This window comes from Opisthocomus hoazin, chromosome 1, assembly GCF_030867145.1.
Source record: "Opisthocomus hoazin isolate bOpiHoa1 chromosome 1, bOpiHoa1.hap1, whole genome shotgun sequence".
NCBI classification, from domain to species: domain Eukaryota; kingdom Metazoa; phylum Chordata; class Aves; order Opisthocomiformes; family Opisthocomidae; genus Opisthocomus; species Opisthocomus hoazin.
Window position 1 is genome coordinate 77,538,327 of NC_134414.1, and position 14,720 is coordinate 77,553,046.

Consider the following 14,720-nt stretch of genomic DNA (forward strand, 5'->3'; position numbering starts at 1 on the left):
GGTTACTGCACATCCTGAAAGAGTCTTTCTCCCTACCAAGGTTTTAGTTTCAGAAAGAACTTTAGAGAGACAGTTCTCAGAGTTGTTATAACTGTTATTGTTTCAGATTTTGGACGTGGATACAGTAAGATGAAAAGCAAAAGTCTAGTTAGTTTCTCTGTGTAGCAGTCCTAAAATAAACTGATTCACGTAACCGCCACTGAGGCTCCACAGAATGCCACTGCTTGGACAGCAGTCATGGAGAAGGTTCCGAATGGGGAATAAGCTGCATTTTGGTCCTTCATTTCTCAGTTAGCGCCCTTGCTGAAAGACTGAATAATCAGGTTCTGTGCAAGAACCTTGAACAGTGTTATATTTGCACAGCAGTCTTGGTAGATTTCTGGAATGAAAACAAGAACAACTGGATAAATAGGTCTGGGTTCTTGTTGAGTCTTTTTGGTTCATGTAACATCACAAGCTTGCAGTAAAAACTCAGCAGCCTTGTGTTGGTTTTACTAATGTGATTTTTTTTTTTTTTTTTTTCTTTTAAACCACTCCCCACCCCCCTTTCAGAAACATTGTGATCGACAGAAATCTAACCTGCGGATACGCTTCAGGCCTTCTCTTTTCCAGCATGTTGGCCTCCACTCCTCTCTAGCAGGGAAGATCCAGAAGCTCACAGTTAGTAGCCAAAATTTTCCTTCCTTTCCAGAGCAGGATGATTAAATGAAAAACTTCGTAGCCTTTGAAAAAACAGGCATTGTCTTGTTGTCTGGCGTTTTCAAGCATGTTGTATATTACACCAATTGGAATGAAATTTGATTTCAGCTGGTTACTATCAAGTAGAAGTGTTTAATCTCAACTTATTTTTGTGGATTTTTGCTAGGGGATATTTTTTCAATTTTTTTTACTTTAAGGGCATGTTCATCTTATTAAACAGTGCAAGATCTGGTACGCTCAAAACTGAGTAATGCATTCATTTTCTGTTTTATGGAAGTGTTTGTTTTAAGTGTTACCACTTGGGAAAAGAACATAATAAAACAGGTTATCTGACCAGCATGATGTTTGTCTTTCTTGCAATTAGGATAAAGACTTCCTGAAACCACTACTGCATAAAATCCATGTGAATCCACCTGCAGAGGTTTCGACATCTCTAAAAGTCTACCAAGGGCATACGCTAGAAAAAACCTACGTAGGGGAAGATTTTTTCTGGGCTGTCACACCAGTTGCTGGGGATTATATTCTATTTAAATTTGACAAGCCAGTCAATGTGGAAAGGTTAGTAATTATTTGCCTTTGGTCTCGTATCTAAAGCTGCTTGTTCGCCAAGAATGCTTGAAGATAGAATTTGGGGCTGTCATTATAAACTAAAGTGAAATGACTTAGAGTCTTTGGGCTTCAGCTGAAACTATGATCATTAGTGTCTTCCCTCTGATTCTTTGACTACTGTAAATTTTGTCTTTTTTTTTTTTTTTCTTCGTTCTATCTGGGGCCTTTTTGATAAATGCAGTTCAAAACCAGTGCTTCTGTGGCAGTTCATAAGAGAATTTAAAAGAAGCCAATTTGATTCTATATGTATTTGGTTGGTCTGCTTCTAATTACAGAGCAATTGTACAACATGGTGTGTGGTACAGTATGTTGTGCCCTGCAGCCTTGGTCGCTTGATTGTCCAGATCAGAAATCTTGCTGGAGCATATCACGATGTCCCCAGACCTGAAAGCTGGGAACTCTGAAGGGTAATGTGTTTTAGGTGTAGCTTTAGGGCTTGAAAAAAGTCACCCTGCTAAAGACTTGAAGTTGACCCATTTAAAAAAATGAAAATGTGACAAAAAATATGGGGGAGGGGGGTGTTTGCACTTGAATTACAAATATCCGTGATTTGTTAGACAACTAAAGGTGACTTCTTTTTAGCTGCTAGTCAGATTAAATAAGGATAATCGAGTTTGCGCTTTAGAGTATAGTCATCCTTAGTTTTACCAAGACTCCTTTGCTGCTTTGCTTTTTACTGTCTTGCCAACATAGTAGTTCAAGACTTATAAAATAAATTGTTTATTTAGTGTCTGTTTAAATGTTGCTATGTTAGAGGATTGCTTTCCTCCTTTCTCCACATACCTTATGTGTTCTTTTGAGGCCAGTACCTACAGTCTGGTAGAGCAAATTTCTGTGGATCAGTTTGACTGGATGCTTTTCTTGTGAAGCAGTCCTTTTTGCAGTCCTGAACTGAATCCAATTAGTCAACTTCTGTGCAGTGGTACATAATCAAAGGCTAAGTCTTCACCTTGGTTTAGCACAGCAGTGAGGATCAATAGTTTCCTTGTTACTATGTTGTTCCAAACTAGTCTGACCTGTGAAACTAAAGTTTGTCATTTGAGATGTCAAATTACTCTTTCAGTTGGTTGCTATGTTTTAGAAGACTTTCCTGGTCAGCTTTTCAAGATGCATGTGTTGAGGAGTATGACTTGCCATACCTCCTTGGATTAAAGGCAGAATCTCTTTTTATCCTGTGCCAATAGTTTAAAAAATACATATTTTTGAACTCAGATGTGTGAATTCATTGATTTCATTTTGATCAAATTTTCCTTTTCAAAGTTATGAAGCAAACGCTGTCCAATTTGTGTGTTTGTTTTGTGTGTTTTTTTAAAAAGAATTCTGTGCATCTATGTTAGGAATAGGGTCACTGTAAGCAGCAAATGTTGAGCTTGGGTGGATTAGGATGAGTCAAATGCACAACGGCAATTTTGGAAAGCATTGCTAGCAAGTGTCATAGGTCTGCAGTGTTGTTTAAAAAATGGCATGCACAGGTCTGAGAAAATATTTCTGGATATGTATTACTTTGTTGATGGAATTAGGGGAATGAGTAATTACTAATTATCTGTGCAAAAGGTGGGAAGATAGTGTTCATTATTGTGCCCTGGAAAATTGTAGATAGGCCTAAACGTATGCCTGCTGTGTTAAGAACAGTCCCAGCAGTAGAGGATGATAAGACAATTTTGTTGTTGTTGTGATTTCTGTTTATTGAAGAAATGCATTTTAGTTTTAGAAAAAAAGGAACGTCTTGTATTCCGTTGCTTCCTCAAAGGAAGTGCACCCATTAGAATGATGCTGCCTGTTCAGACTTCAGTTCAACATTGCTTGACCTGTCTTTGTAAGCCATTTTAGCTTCTATTGCCACAGTGTCCTCAAAAATGCAGTATTTGGCCTTTCTAAAGTTATTGGCTCATTAGGGCTACTGATGTTGTAATTCCAAATTGTTGGGGACTTGTTTTTGTTTGTCTGCTTAACTTCAGGAGTAGGAGATTCTGGTAGGTGAAGGTTAAGTGGAGAAATGATGTTTCCTGATATTTCAAAGATGCTTACCAAGGCAGTCAAAAATAAAACCGTGACTTGTGAGTTGAAACACAGAAAGGGGAAAACGGACTGAGCATTAGGAAAACTTACCTGGTGGGGAGATATATCTGACTATGGGAATTAAGAGTAGAAAATACACTTTTGAAAGCCATCTTCTGTTTGTGAAGGGATGCAACAGGTTTTTCCTTTCTTCTTCTTTTTTGAAGTAGTAGAAAAGCTCTTTGAATTTGCGGAAAATTTTGTCTGCCAAGTCAGTTTGAGGTGTAGCTGCTTAATAACTCCCATAATAAATTCTTGAGAAACAAGTTTTTTTAATGGAAATATTTAGCACAACTCTGAATGAATGAATGGCAGGTCTGTTACACTGTGACAGAGCACTAACTTGTTCCTATGGTTTATTTTTCCATGCAAAAAGTTTTGCTGAACTGAATTTAAATTTTCTGTTGAGCACAGCAGTTCAGTCATTAGCTTTCATGAAGTCTTCAAATTTTTCATTTCTGAGATCTGAGAATATTGTTAGGGATAATACTGGCAAGTGTCTCTTAACAGATTAGAATGATAACTGAGCTCTCTTTACTGAGCTCAGTGTGAGTAACATTTGTGGGTATTTTGTGCAAGACCTCGTTGGCAGATTCCTGCTGATTATTGAACAGTGAAATAGATGTGCTTGTTCTAAACCACACCTGGAAACCAGGAATGTGTAAACTGAAGTTGTCTGATGTTCATTTGCTCTTGTGCTGAATCACTGTGGTTTTTTTCCAAGCGAAAGATATCCAGCCACAACACTGACGTCCCTTAATAGTAAGCTAGGATCTCATTCTTATTTTTGCAATAATAAGATGATACATACCTCTCTTTCAGCAGCATATCCTTGAGAATAAAAGTAGATCCACTGACTTTTCTCTTAAAAACAAATTGCACAGCAGCATTGAAGTTGTGGTGGTTTGGTGTTGGTTTGTTGTGGTTTTTTTTAAAATGCATGTATGAGCTGTTCTTTAAATGCTCAAAACAGCCTACATTGTAAAAATAAGAAATACTGAATTTCTGTTCCCTTAGGTTGTTATATAATTGAAATCTCCTTTGCTATTTTGATATATACGCTGCTGTTCCAAGCAGACATTTCATTATTAAAACTGACAGTTATATTTTAAAGTTTCTTTATGAAGCATACATTATTACTACTTTAATGTTAGTACTGAATGTAAATTAATTTTCCTCACTACAAATAAGAGATTCAAGATACTTCTTTTCTTTACTAGTTTTTCTTCAGCAGTGTCAGTGAGCATTGTTGTGCCTGAGCAGCTCATTGTGAAGAGTTTTTGACTTTAGATGTTACTTTGCTTGAGGATTTTTTGACATGTAGGAAGCTCTGAAATATTGGTGGATTAGTGGTGAATCTTGAACAGACGTAATAAATTTTGAATGTGATCCTGGTTTAAAAACAAAACAAAACACATACCAGAAAGACATTCCATTGAAGCACCTAAGTGATGCTGCTGTCTATCATCATCATAACCATCTCTTTTTTTTGACTGTCTAAGTTTGAGTTCTCCCCATAGATGCGATTGACACAAATCAGATACTGTTTTTAAAGAAGATGTGCACTAATTACATCAAGGAAGCCCTTGGAAGCACATAATGTATGGCTGTTTTGATTAGATTGTGGTTACACTTGTCAGCTTTTCTGCAGTAGGAATTCAGAATGGATATTTATAAATCGGACTTCATGTTTGTTTCAGTATAAATTGCTTTCAAATGTTGATCTTTATTTAAAAAAAAAAAAACCTTCAGGCAATGACAAGGATGTATTTTATACTGTGGGAAGGAAAAAAAACACCCACCAAAAAAACCAAAAACCCACCCCAACCTCACTAGTATATACATATCTAAATTTGCTTTATGTTTTTATAATATGAGGCTCATTCTTTCTTGTATGTAACTGCTTGGTAGTGTTACTCTGAATATTTTCAAAAGGATTAGCAGAGTTTGTTGGGGGGGCTGTGTTTGGTTTTCAGTTTTTGTTTATTTTTTCTTCCCTCCTAACACTACTTTTAACTCTGTAGTTGCCCCACAGTTGTGGTGTTCTTTTAACAAGTTATTGCGTAGTCATCCCAATGTGACATTGATTGTTAATAAAGTGATTTTATGAAGTGGAACTTGCAGTCTGGAATTTCAGCTTTAAACTGAAATCTTAATTCTTTGACAAACCAACTTGTAGATTTTGTTTATTTTGTGTTCTGATGTTGGCATAGGTACTGGATGTGCAGTATTTGAGACTAATCATCCAATTTTTCACGTTGTCGACCCTGGAATACCAGGGAATGTGTGATGTTAACCTCACACATATTTCCTGTGGCATCTTCTCACAGCGTAGAATTCCCACTCATGCAAGAAATAGATATTTGACTATTTGAGCTAGAAAATCAATGTATTGAGTATGAAGAATATCTTGACAGGCTTCTGGTAACTAAACATATACATTACTTTGTCTGCTTTGAAATTATGACAGTGCTGAAAAATACCTGCATAAAAAGTGACAATTGCTTGCCTGTTATTACTACCACTTCTTTGTAAAGGAAAATAAACACAGCTTTTCAACCAGGTTCTCTAGCAGTGAAAACTTAAAAGGGTTTTTTTTTTTTCTTAAGTAGAACAAAGTTACTAAAAATAAAGTATCATAGCAGTTGGTCATGTATGTATCCAAAATGTAGTTAATTATCTGTCTTACGGGATGCAGGTCCTCCCATGAGTAGAAATACACAAGATCAAATGCATTACAAGGGAGAAAAGGACTTTCTAACAGCATTGCAAAACTGGCAGTGAAGTGGAACTTTCTCATCATTTGCTTTTGCAGTAACAACCACTTAAAACCTAGGGAACTGCAGAATTGTTTGGGTTTTAGATTAATACAGCTGTAACTTGACTGATGTATAAACTGTTCTTTGGTCATAATCACTGTTCAGTGTAGAAACTCTCCTTCAGCACAGTGCAATACATTCAACCTTTCTTGGGCGATTTTAGCTGAAGAAACACATGCGCGTACACAAACACTGAGTGTATGATTTAGAAATAATCTTTGTTCTGATTCTAAAGATAACATAGATTATTGAAGTTTAACAACACCTTCGTTTTATTAAGCTTTAATGGTAGCATCAGTTGATAGGAAATATTTGAAAGTCTCTTAATTTATTATTTTAAATGTTTTGGTGTTTGTCAGTATATTTCAGCTGAGATAATATATTTAGTGTATATAAAAAAGAGAATTTGAGGACTTTGGTTACTGTGTTTACATAAGCTTCTGCAGTAATGAGCAGAACATCCTCAAATGACTGCATTGGCAGAGGGGATTTGGCAGGCAGGCTCCCAGCCGCTGATGCTGTTTGCTCCAGGCATGGAACTCTGCCCATAACAATGAGGCAAGAACTTCTTATGAAAAGGGGAAAAAAACCCCAAACTATGGATCAGAGACAGAAGAAAAGAGTTGCCTGAGCCAAGGACATGCTGCTTCCTCCTTAATAGCACTAATATTCAAGATTTGTGTGTTTGGCAGTGTTCCTGGGCTTACGGTTCTAAGTCAGAAATCTTAGAGGCTTAATGCTGTTGCCTAAACATTAGATGTCTGATGCCACTTGAGATACCCTAAAATACTTCACCTGATTTCCAGAAGGGCTTGAGTCTCAGAGATGTCAGAATTGCATCTTGCAAGCCTGTGACGAGGTCTCATACCCAAGTGCATCTCAAATGGTAGCTAATGCCTATGTTGAAGAAAACTGAGTGGAGTTATTATCTGTGCTTCTGGACAATTAAGCTGGGGGGAAAAAAGAATGTTTAACTGCACACACACAAATATTAAAGAAACCCAAAACAAATAAAAAAACAAACAAAATAAAAAAAACCCCAAAGCCTTTCTATATTTCACTGGATTAAAAATTCAGCAGAAATAACCTGCAAAAAAACAGAAGGGCCTTTTAACTAGTATTGATGTGGTGGAAAAATAAGTATGTTCCTTAAAGAGAAGAGCAGAGATTTCAGGGCAGAGCACTGCTCCTCCCTTTAAAAACAAACAAACAACAAAACGAAAGAACCCAAACAAGCAAAAAGAACCCCAACCATGAAACACCAAAAAAAACAAACCGTGTCCCAAACTAAACATTAAAAATAGTTAACATGAATTTAACGCCAAACCCTTTTCTAGTACAGTTGATGTGTGTATGCTCCAGAGAGCACAGAGCAGGTTTAGAAAGCTGGTCTCATGGTTCTCACTGGGAAACAGAAGGCAAGAGTGGACCTGGGAATGCGGAGACTTTCTTACCCAGCTAAGTGCCTTCTACACATATTGCTCAGCTGAAGAAAGTTATGAAATGTTACGGGTAGCCTTATCAAAAGATTTACTTTTAAAGTGGTGTGAGAGAATTAGTTTCATAGATGTCTGTTGGATAAAAAAAGACTCAGACCACTCCCAGCGGAGGGCTACGAGGATGATGAGGGGACTGGAGCATCTCTCCTACGAGGAAAGGCTGAGGGAGCTGGGCTTGTGAAGCCTGAAGAAGAGAAGGCTGCGAGGGGACCTAATACATGCTTACAAATATCTGAAGGGTGGGTGTCAGGAGGATGGGGCCAAACTCTTTCCAGTAGTGCCCAGCGACAGGACAAGGGGCAATGGGCACAAACTGAAGCATAAGAAGTTCCATCTGAATATGAGGAAGAACTTCTTCCCTCTGAGGGTGACGGAGCCCTGGAACAGGCTGCCCAGGGAGGCTGTGGAGTCTCCTTCTCTGGAGATATTCAAGACCCGCCTGGACAAGGTCCTGTGCAGCCTGCTGTAGGTGACCCTGCTTTGGCAGGGGCATTGGACTAGATGACCCCAGAGGTCCCTTCCAACCCCTACCATTCTGTGATTCTGTGATCCCCTCCATCACTTCTTCAGTCAGGCTACTTTATAGTCCTTTGACAAACATGAGAAAGTTCTCCCCTTTCGGTGTGCTGGTTCGGCATTTCTGTAAAAATGGAGAATTCATCCTTTTGCAGTTCTCAGCTGTGCAGCCCAGTTTGCATATGGACAGCTGGGCTGGCTGATTTTGGCAGAGGAAATGAGATCTTACCAGGCGTTTTGCGTAGCATTGAATGGGGTGTTATGGGTGCTGGGTTTTTTCTTTTTTTTCCAAATCAGGAACTGTAACAACAAGATAGAAAAGCTCCCATTAGATTGTTTACCTATTGTGAGTGCTTGCTGGGTGTGTATACAGACTTGAGGAATTAAGCTTTTTTGTGGAAGTATAAGCAATTTTTGCAGACGAGTGGGTTAGAGGCATAAAGGATAGAAAAAATTGAGCTTGAGAGAGGGAAAAGAAATTATTCAGCTTCCATATGTGTTTTGCACGAGGCAATAACGCATGGTGAATACCAGTTTCTAGTGACAGTAAAATAACATTTCATAATGAGGATTGTGGAAAAATGACAGAGAGGAAGTAGATTAGGTTTCTTTTACCACATTTGCATCCAGTGATCAAAAATACTGGATAGAACTGGTGAATAATAACTCTTGCAGTGGATGACGGCATCTGCAGAGAGCCAAAAATCTGCTGAGTGAATGTTGCTTTTATAGAAATTCATGTTGTGCAGAATTAAAAACGGTTATGCTGCATGTTGCTATGGATAATTTGCTCAAACGTGGAAGGAAACATTTTTTCTCTGCCATCCTACTCCTTTTCCTTTTCTGAAAATGGGATATACTAGAATATATCAGATTGCTAAAAGGAGACGTGAGGAGGCTATGTAGAGAAGTGGATTTGATTCCTGATGTTTACAGTGCACAAAGGCTTGCGTTCATAAATACATTCTTAGAATATTTGTGTTTAGCATCAAGTGAGATAACTCTTTTCTTTGCTTCAAAAGAAAACCCAAATATATCGACAGTGGATGTGAATTGTGCTTTGTAAAGACTTTTTTGTATATTATTTCCTTTTACAAAGCTGCCATAATTGACTGATAATGTTACTGTGTGTTCTGTTCCAATTTTTAGTTGCTCAACAAAACAGATGATGTGTAGAATCACCCTGTATATATATATATATATATAAAGATATTGTTTGCACTATTATTTATTCAAATAAAACATAAAAGACAGTAAGACAGCTTTTAATGCCTAAAAGATAACAAATTAGGTGATAGAATAACAGTTTTCTAGGCCTAAATATGCTTTGATGTGAGGGGAAAAAGAAAGATATGTTCCCTTCATAAACAAAGTAGGGGCAGGGTGAAGAGGTGTGTGTAGTTTGGATTTTTTTTTTTTTTGAAAGTACAAGTGATGCATTAGTGCTGGAAGATGGAAAAGTTTAGCTATTCAAAGAAGAATATTAAAGCTAACAGTGCAGATTAGTAATATTTATATGAATTTATACACATCTTTTGGGGGATGTTACAAAAGATGAGCATCTTTCCAGGTGCTCACTGCTGGTGGAGTTCTGAATCTGAGTGTAAGGCTTTTAAAGTACCATAATAGCTAACTGCATTGGCAAGCTAATGCCTTTCGTCAGTGTGTTAATCATGTTTCTGCCCTGCCCTCCCCTCCCTTCATGAGTTATGATGTGTATGAATATTCGTTTCAGCTTATTTGGTTTCTTTTTTTTCTTTTCCCTCCAGTTGGCTTGATTTTATAGGTATATCTTGCTCCATGGCAAGAAGTCAAACCGTCAATTTGGATAAATACTCAAGTTACTGAATATGAAACCTGAAGTTATCTTTGCAAATTTGACTTTGCTCCACCTTGTTTGTTATTTGGGTTTTTTAAGGCTTCGGTGCTCTTGAAATTTTGTGTAATTTTTTATGCCACGTAAGGTGTTAATGTTTAGCATCCTCTGTTACCCTCATGCTACACTGAGGTCAGGTATGCAAGAATGTATGCAAGTTAGTTCATACATTTAGTACCTTCTGGGAGAGGGGAGGATGTCTCTGTTCTTGAATATCTACAGTAGGTAGTTATCATCTTTGAGCTGTGACTTTAAAAAGACACTGCTAGAGGAAAAGGTTCACTAAGGTTCAGATACATCAGTATTTCATTTACCAGCTGTAAGTTAGAGTTACTTTTCTCTGATTACTTCCATCAGGAATGTCCAAATGTGTCCATGTTTATACTTTTTAATGAAAAAAGCTATAAATTAATATTCCATAAGGTAATGGTAGTAACTTTTAACTTTAGGTGTATTTGTGTTTGTTTGGAATTACTATATTTAGAGGTCTATGGCTTTCAGAATTTTGATTTTGAAAGAACGGTTCAGAAGGTGTTATGTTTAAGCAGCAGATGGATAAGAATATCGTAGTGATTCCATCCTAAGAAAAATGTCAGTTAGCTAGGAGGGAAAAAACAAACAAACAAACAAACATCTTTTTAGTGTTTACATGGACTGTCACCTGTAAATACCAGGACAGGTGTCAGAACAAGTTATTCAAAAGCACAACTATGTCCCTGTCTTTCAGTCACTGTATCCAGAAAAATCTTTCATAGTCTGAAAACCTGGAAATCTTGTGATTAATCAATGTGTCAGGGAGGCAGGTTTTACAAAAGAACAGCTAACGACACTTCTTTTAGGACCTGTAGAATATCTGCTTATATGAAAATTAATTTTTATTTAAAATAATTAAATTTGTATATTTTATTTCTAAGCAAAAGAGTGATCATAGATGTGAACTGTGTATGTATATTCATACTTCTGGTTTTAATCTGTGTAACTTTCTAGGTAGGTGTTATCTGTCAAGGTTTCAAGCAAGGCTCAGATATAAAAATCCCTTTTTTCTAAACATTATTTTAAAGAAGATGCGACACATGCGTATGTTGTGTATGCATGTGCAAATGGGTAGACAGATAGTTATAGAAAACATACTATGGAAATCTGGAAATCAGATTAACTGCTGAGGGGAGGAAAACGCACTTCAGTTTCAGAAGTCGATAGCACAGTAGGAGACATGGTTGGCTATGGCTGTATGGTTGCAGGGTTGTTTTTAAAAACAAACAAAACCCAGATAAATAAATACTGCCCCAACAAAAAAAACCCACCCACCACTTACTCTCTGCCTGTCTGTGTATGTGTGTCGTGTCCCCGTGTCCCGTCCCAATCCCCCCCCCCCCCCCCCCCCCCAAAAAAAAACAACCCACCCAAGCTTCTAAACCCATTATCGTTCATTGGGAGCGCAGTGATCACAGATCACCAGGAGTTTCTTTCTGGGTTTTTAGGTGTGTCTTCTCAGAAACAAGATCTGTGAACTAGCAAGCACTAAGGAAATGCACTGTGTCTGTGGTTTGGTTGGGGCGTTTGATGGCAGCACCTTAGATGCGAGTATTTGATCCACTTGCATTTTTAAATGTCTCCTTAGAATTTTTGGTGTTTTCATGAGAAAAATTCCCAGTAATGATTAGGATATCTGAGAGACTAAAGGGTGGCGAGTTAGGTCTGCTAGGTCAGAACACAGCAGAATATACTTTTAGTCCTCTTCTGGTCAGCTTTGCCGAGAGTTTTGGTTTGCTTATTACTGAAACATACAATAAAGGCATTTCCTAGAATGGATAATTAGGTCTTTGGGGGATTTTGGATGTCACTAAAGTTTAGAAAAAGTCACAAGATTTTTCTTGGAAGAACTGTGGCTTTTTTAGATAGCTTGTGTACTTTAGAATTGACTAACCTTTACATTAACCTACAGTGGGGAAACTATTTTTCTTCAAGGACATGAAGTGCTGAAGCTTACTGAATCCAGTTTTGTTTTGCAGTTTAATGTGTGCAGTTCTGCTGAAACCAGTGCAACAGAAATCTATGTAGCTTTCTCATAGCTGATCGTGTGGTTTTCCTCTTTTTCTGAGCCTTGATAAAAGAAATGTTATATATATGTGTGTATTTTTGTAAATTTCTTCTATCATTCTGGGATCACAGACATTTCTAAGTCAGGGTCAGAGAGCTCTGTTCTCTTCTACTTCTTGTCTTGTAGCTATGGAGTACGGATTAATGGTGAGTACTTACCTAGCTTCAGACATATTAGATAAAGACAAACTGGAATTTACATCTGCAATTATGTCTTAATAAATTGCAAATTGAGCTAATGTTTGTAATTTTAATCAAGTGATAATTTCTGAACTAATTTTGTCCCTGGCTGGTGATGTATTTAATGTCGAAGATGGTGCTTACTGTTAATTTCACCAAGTTCTAATTGAAGAAAGGCTTGAAATGTGTTGATAGATTTTTACATATTCATTTAAACATATTAAAAGTAAAATAGGCTTGTTAAAAGTGGCATCTAGGTAGTTTTTGACAGTAATCTGAATAAACTCTGTGTTCCACTAAAAAAAAATGTAAGAAATTAACAGTTTTTCAAGCATTGATACCACCTAGCGGTAAAAAATATTACTTGTTTACGTCATATCTGTTCAAGAAAATACGAACTTTGTGTTATATGTAAAGAAAGGGGTATTAAACCGTGTTTTGTAACATTATCTACACATACATAGTACTGCAAAAGCTGTTTGAGAGTGGGCAGCTAAAATTCGAACATTTGCACTTCACTGCTTGACAAGTGTAGGGATGGTTTTGCTACAGTTTTAAACACATTTACTCTGTCCCATTTAAAAAAAAAAAAAAAAAAGAAATTTCATTAAATGCACAACTGAATGAGGGTAACAGGGACTTTGTACAGATTTTTTTAAAAAAAGGTCCTTTTCTCTATGTGTATACATGTCAAAACCATATGCTTTTGTTTGAAAAAAAAATTGTCTTTGGAATAGAAGTTTGAATTCAGGTAATGTTAAGGGTGTGGATATGGGTTGGGATTTCCTGGCACAGTCATGAATGAGACTTTGTACTGAACTGGAGTGGAGAGCTGATCTTGGGGAAAACTGGCATGGCAAATTGTTGCCTTGGATAAGTTCCCAGAAGTGGTTCAGAACGGATCTCCAGAGTTCATCCTGTGGGCACAAGGAGGGGGTGGCGCGTGGTGGAGAGCGATGGGGAGAGGCTGAGGGAAGGCAGGGCTCCTGTTTCTGGAGGCGATGCCAGGACACGCCAGGCAGGCACGGCTGCAGTGTTGATCACTGTGTATATGCAATCTGTCAAGACCAGATTATGGAAACTGCCTTTCTAAGAAAAGTATTGCCCAACGACTCTTTATAAAATGCAAAACTTTAGCCCTCTCAGTTATGGTAGTTATGGCAGATGAGGAGCTACTGGAGAGAGTCCAGCGGAGGTCTACAAAGATGATGAGGGGACTGGAGCATCTCTCCTACGAGGAAAGGCTGAGGGAGCTGAGCTTGTGAAGCCTGAAGAAGAGAAGGCTGAGAGGGGACCTTATAAATGCCTATAAATATCTTAAGGGTGGGAGTCAGGAGGATGGGGCCAGACTCTTTTCAGTGATGCTCAGCAACAGGACAAGGGGCAATGGGCACAAACTGAAGCATAAGAAGTTCCATCTGAACATGAGGAAGAACTTCTTCATTCTGAGGGTGATGGAGCACTGGAACAGGTTGCCCAGAGGGGTTGTGGATTCTCCTTCTCTGGAGATATTCAAAACCCTCCTGGACAAGGTCCTGTGCAGCCTGCTCTGGGTGACCCTGCTTCAGCAAGGGGGTTGGACTAGATGACCCCAGAGGTCCCTTCCAACCCCTAACATTCTGTGATTCTGTATGAAACCATCTTTTGTTTCTTATCAGCAGCTGATGTAGGTCCAGTATAAAAGTTACATTTATTATTGTAACATCTGTAATGTGACTATTAACATGTAAAATGGTAATTTAGCTAATTCTGACTGATGTATGTAGACTGTTTTATTTTTCCCTTTTCATTTATAGGTACTTGTTTCACAGTGGCAATCCAGAGCATCCAGGAGACATACTTCTAAACACAACTGTGGAAGTTTTGCCTTTTCAGGTATTAATTTATTGATTTTTGTCTTCTCCATTATAGTATAACAACAAAACCTCCTGATTTTATTGACTTTTTTAACAGGGTGAGTGAGACATGAATGGATCTTTTTTTGGCTGTAGGATCATGATGCTCTGATACTCTCACTTTTTTTTTTTAATTGAATCTATTAACAGAAAACTATTGTAACTATTCAGATGCTCATTCAGAGTGCAGTCACTACAAGTGCTGTTCGTAATTTGGAGGGAAACAAGCTCATTTTCTTCCAGTTTGCTGCTACTATGTAAAACAAAAAAATAACCAATCTTCCCTCTCCTGTTTGTTTTGGAAAATGGGAAAGTGAAGTCAATCTGCTTTTTGACATAGTAAAAAAGTCTTAGTTCAGGAATTGACACACATCCAAACCTTACTAGATCTTGAAATATCTGAATGCTTAAACTGAATGTGTTCCTTTCTCCTGATTACTGTTTTGTTTTGGGTTTTTTTCCATAAAGC

The 14,720-nt window shown here is 37.7% G+C and overlaps 1 protein-coding gene across 1 annotated transcript in view; it reads left to right on the forward strand.

The window, feature by feature from the left end:
- The window catches only part of MGAT4A (alpha-1,3-mannosyl-glycoprotein 4-beta-N-acetylglucosaminyltransferase A), an 87,014-nt gene that overhangs the window by 63,339 nt on the left and 8,955 nt on the right, over nucleotides 1-14,720 (forward strand). The window contains exons 11-13 of the mRNA XM_075426960.1: nucleotides 553-660; nucleotides 1,064-1,257; nucleotides 14,153-14,231. Of these exons, the coding sequence (XP_075283075.1) occupies nucleotides 553-660; nucleotides 1,064-1,257; nucleotides 14,153-14,231 (381 nt within the window). The remainder of the gene's footprint in view (nucleotides 1-552; nucleotides 661-1,063; nucleotides 1,258-14,152; nucleotides 14,232-14,720) is intronic.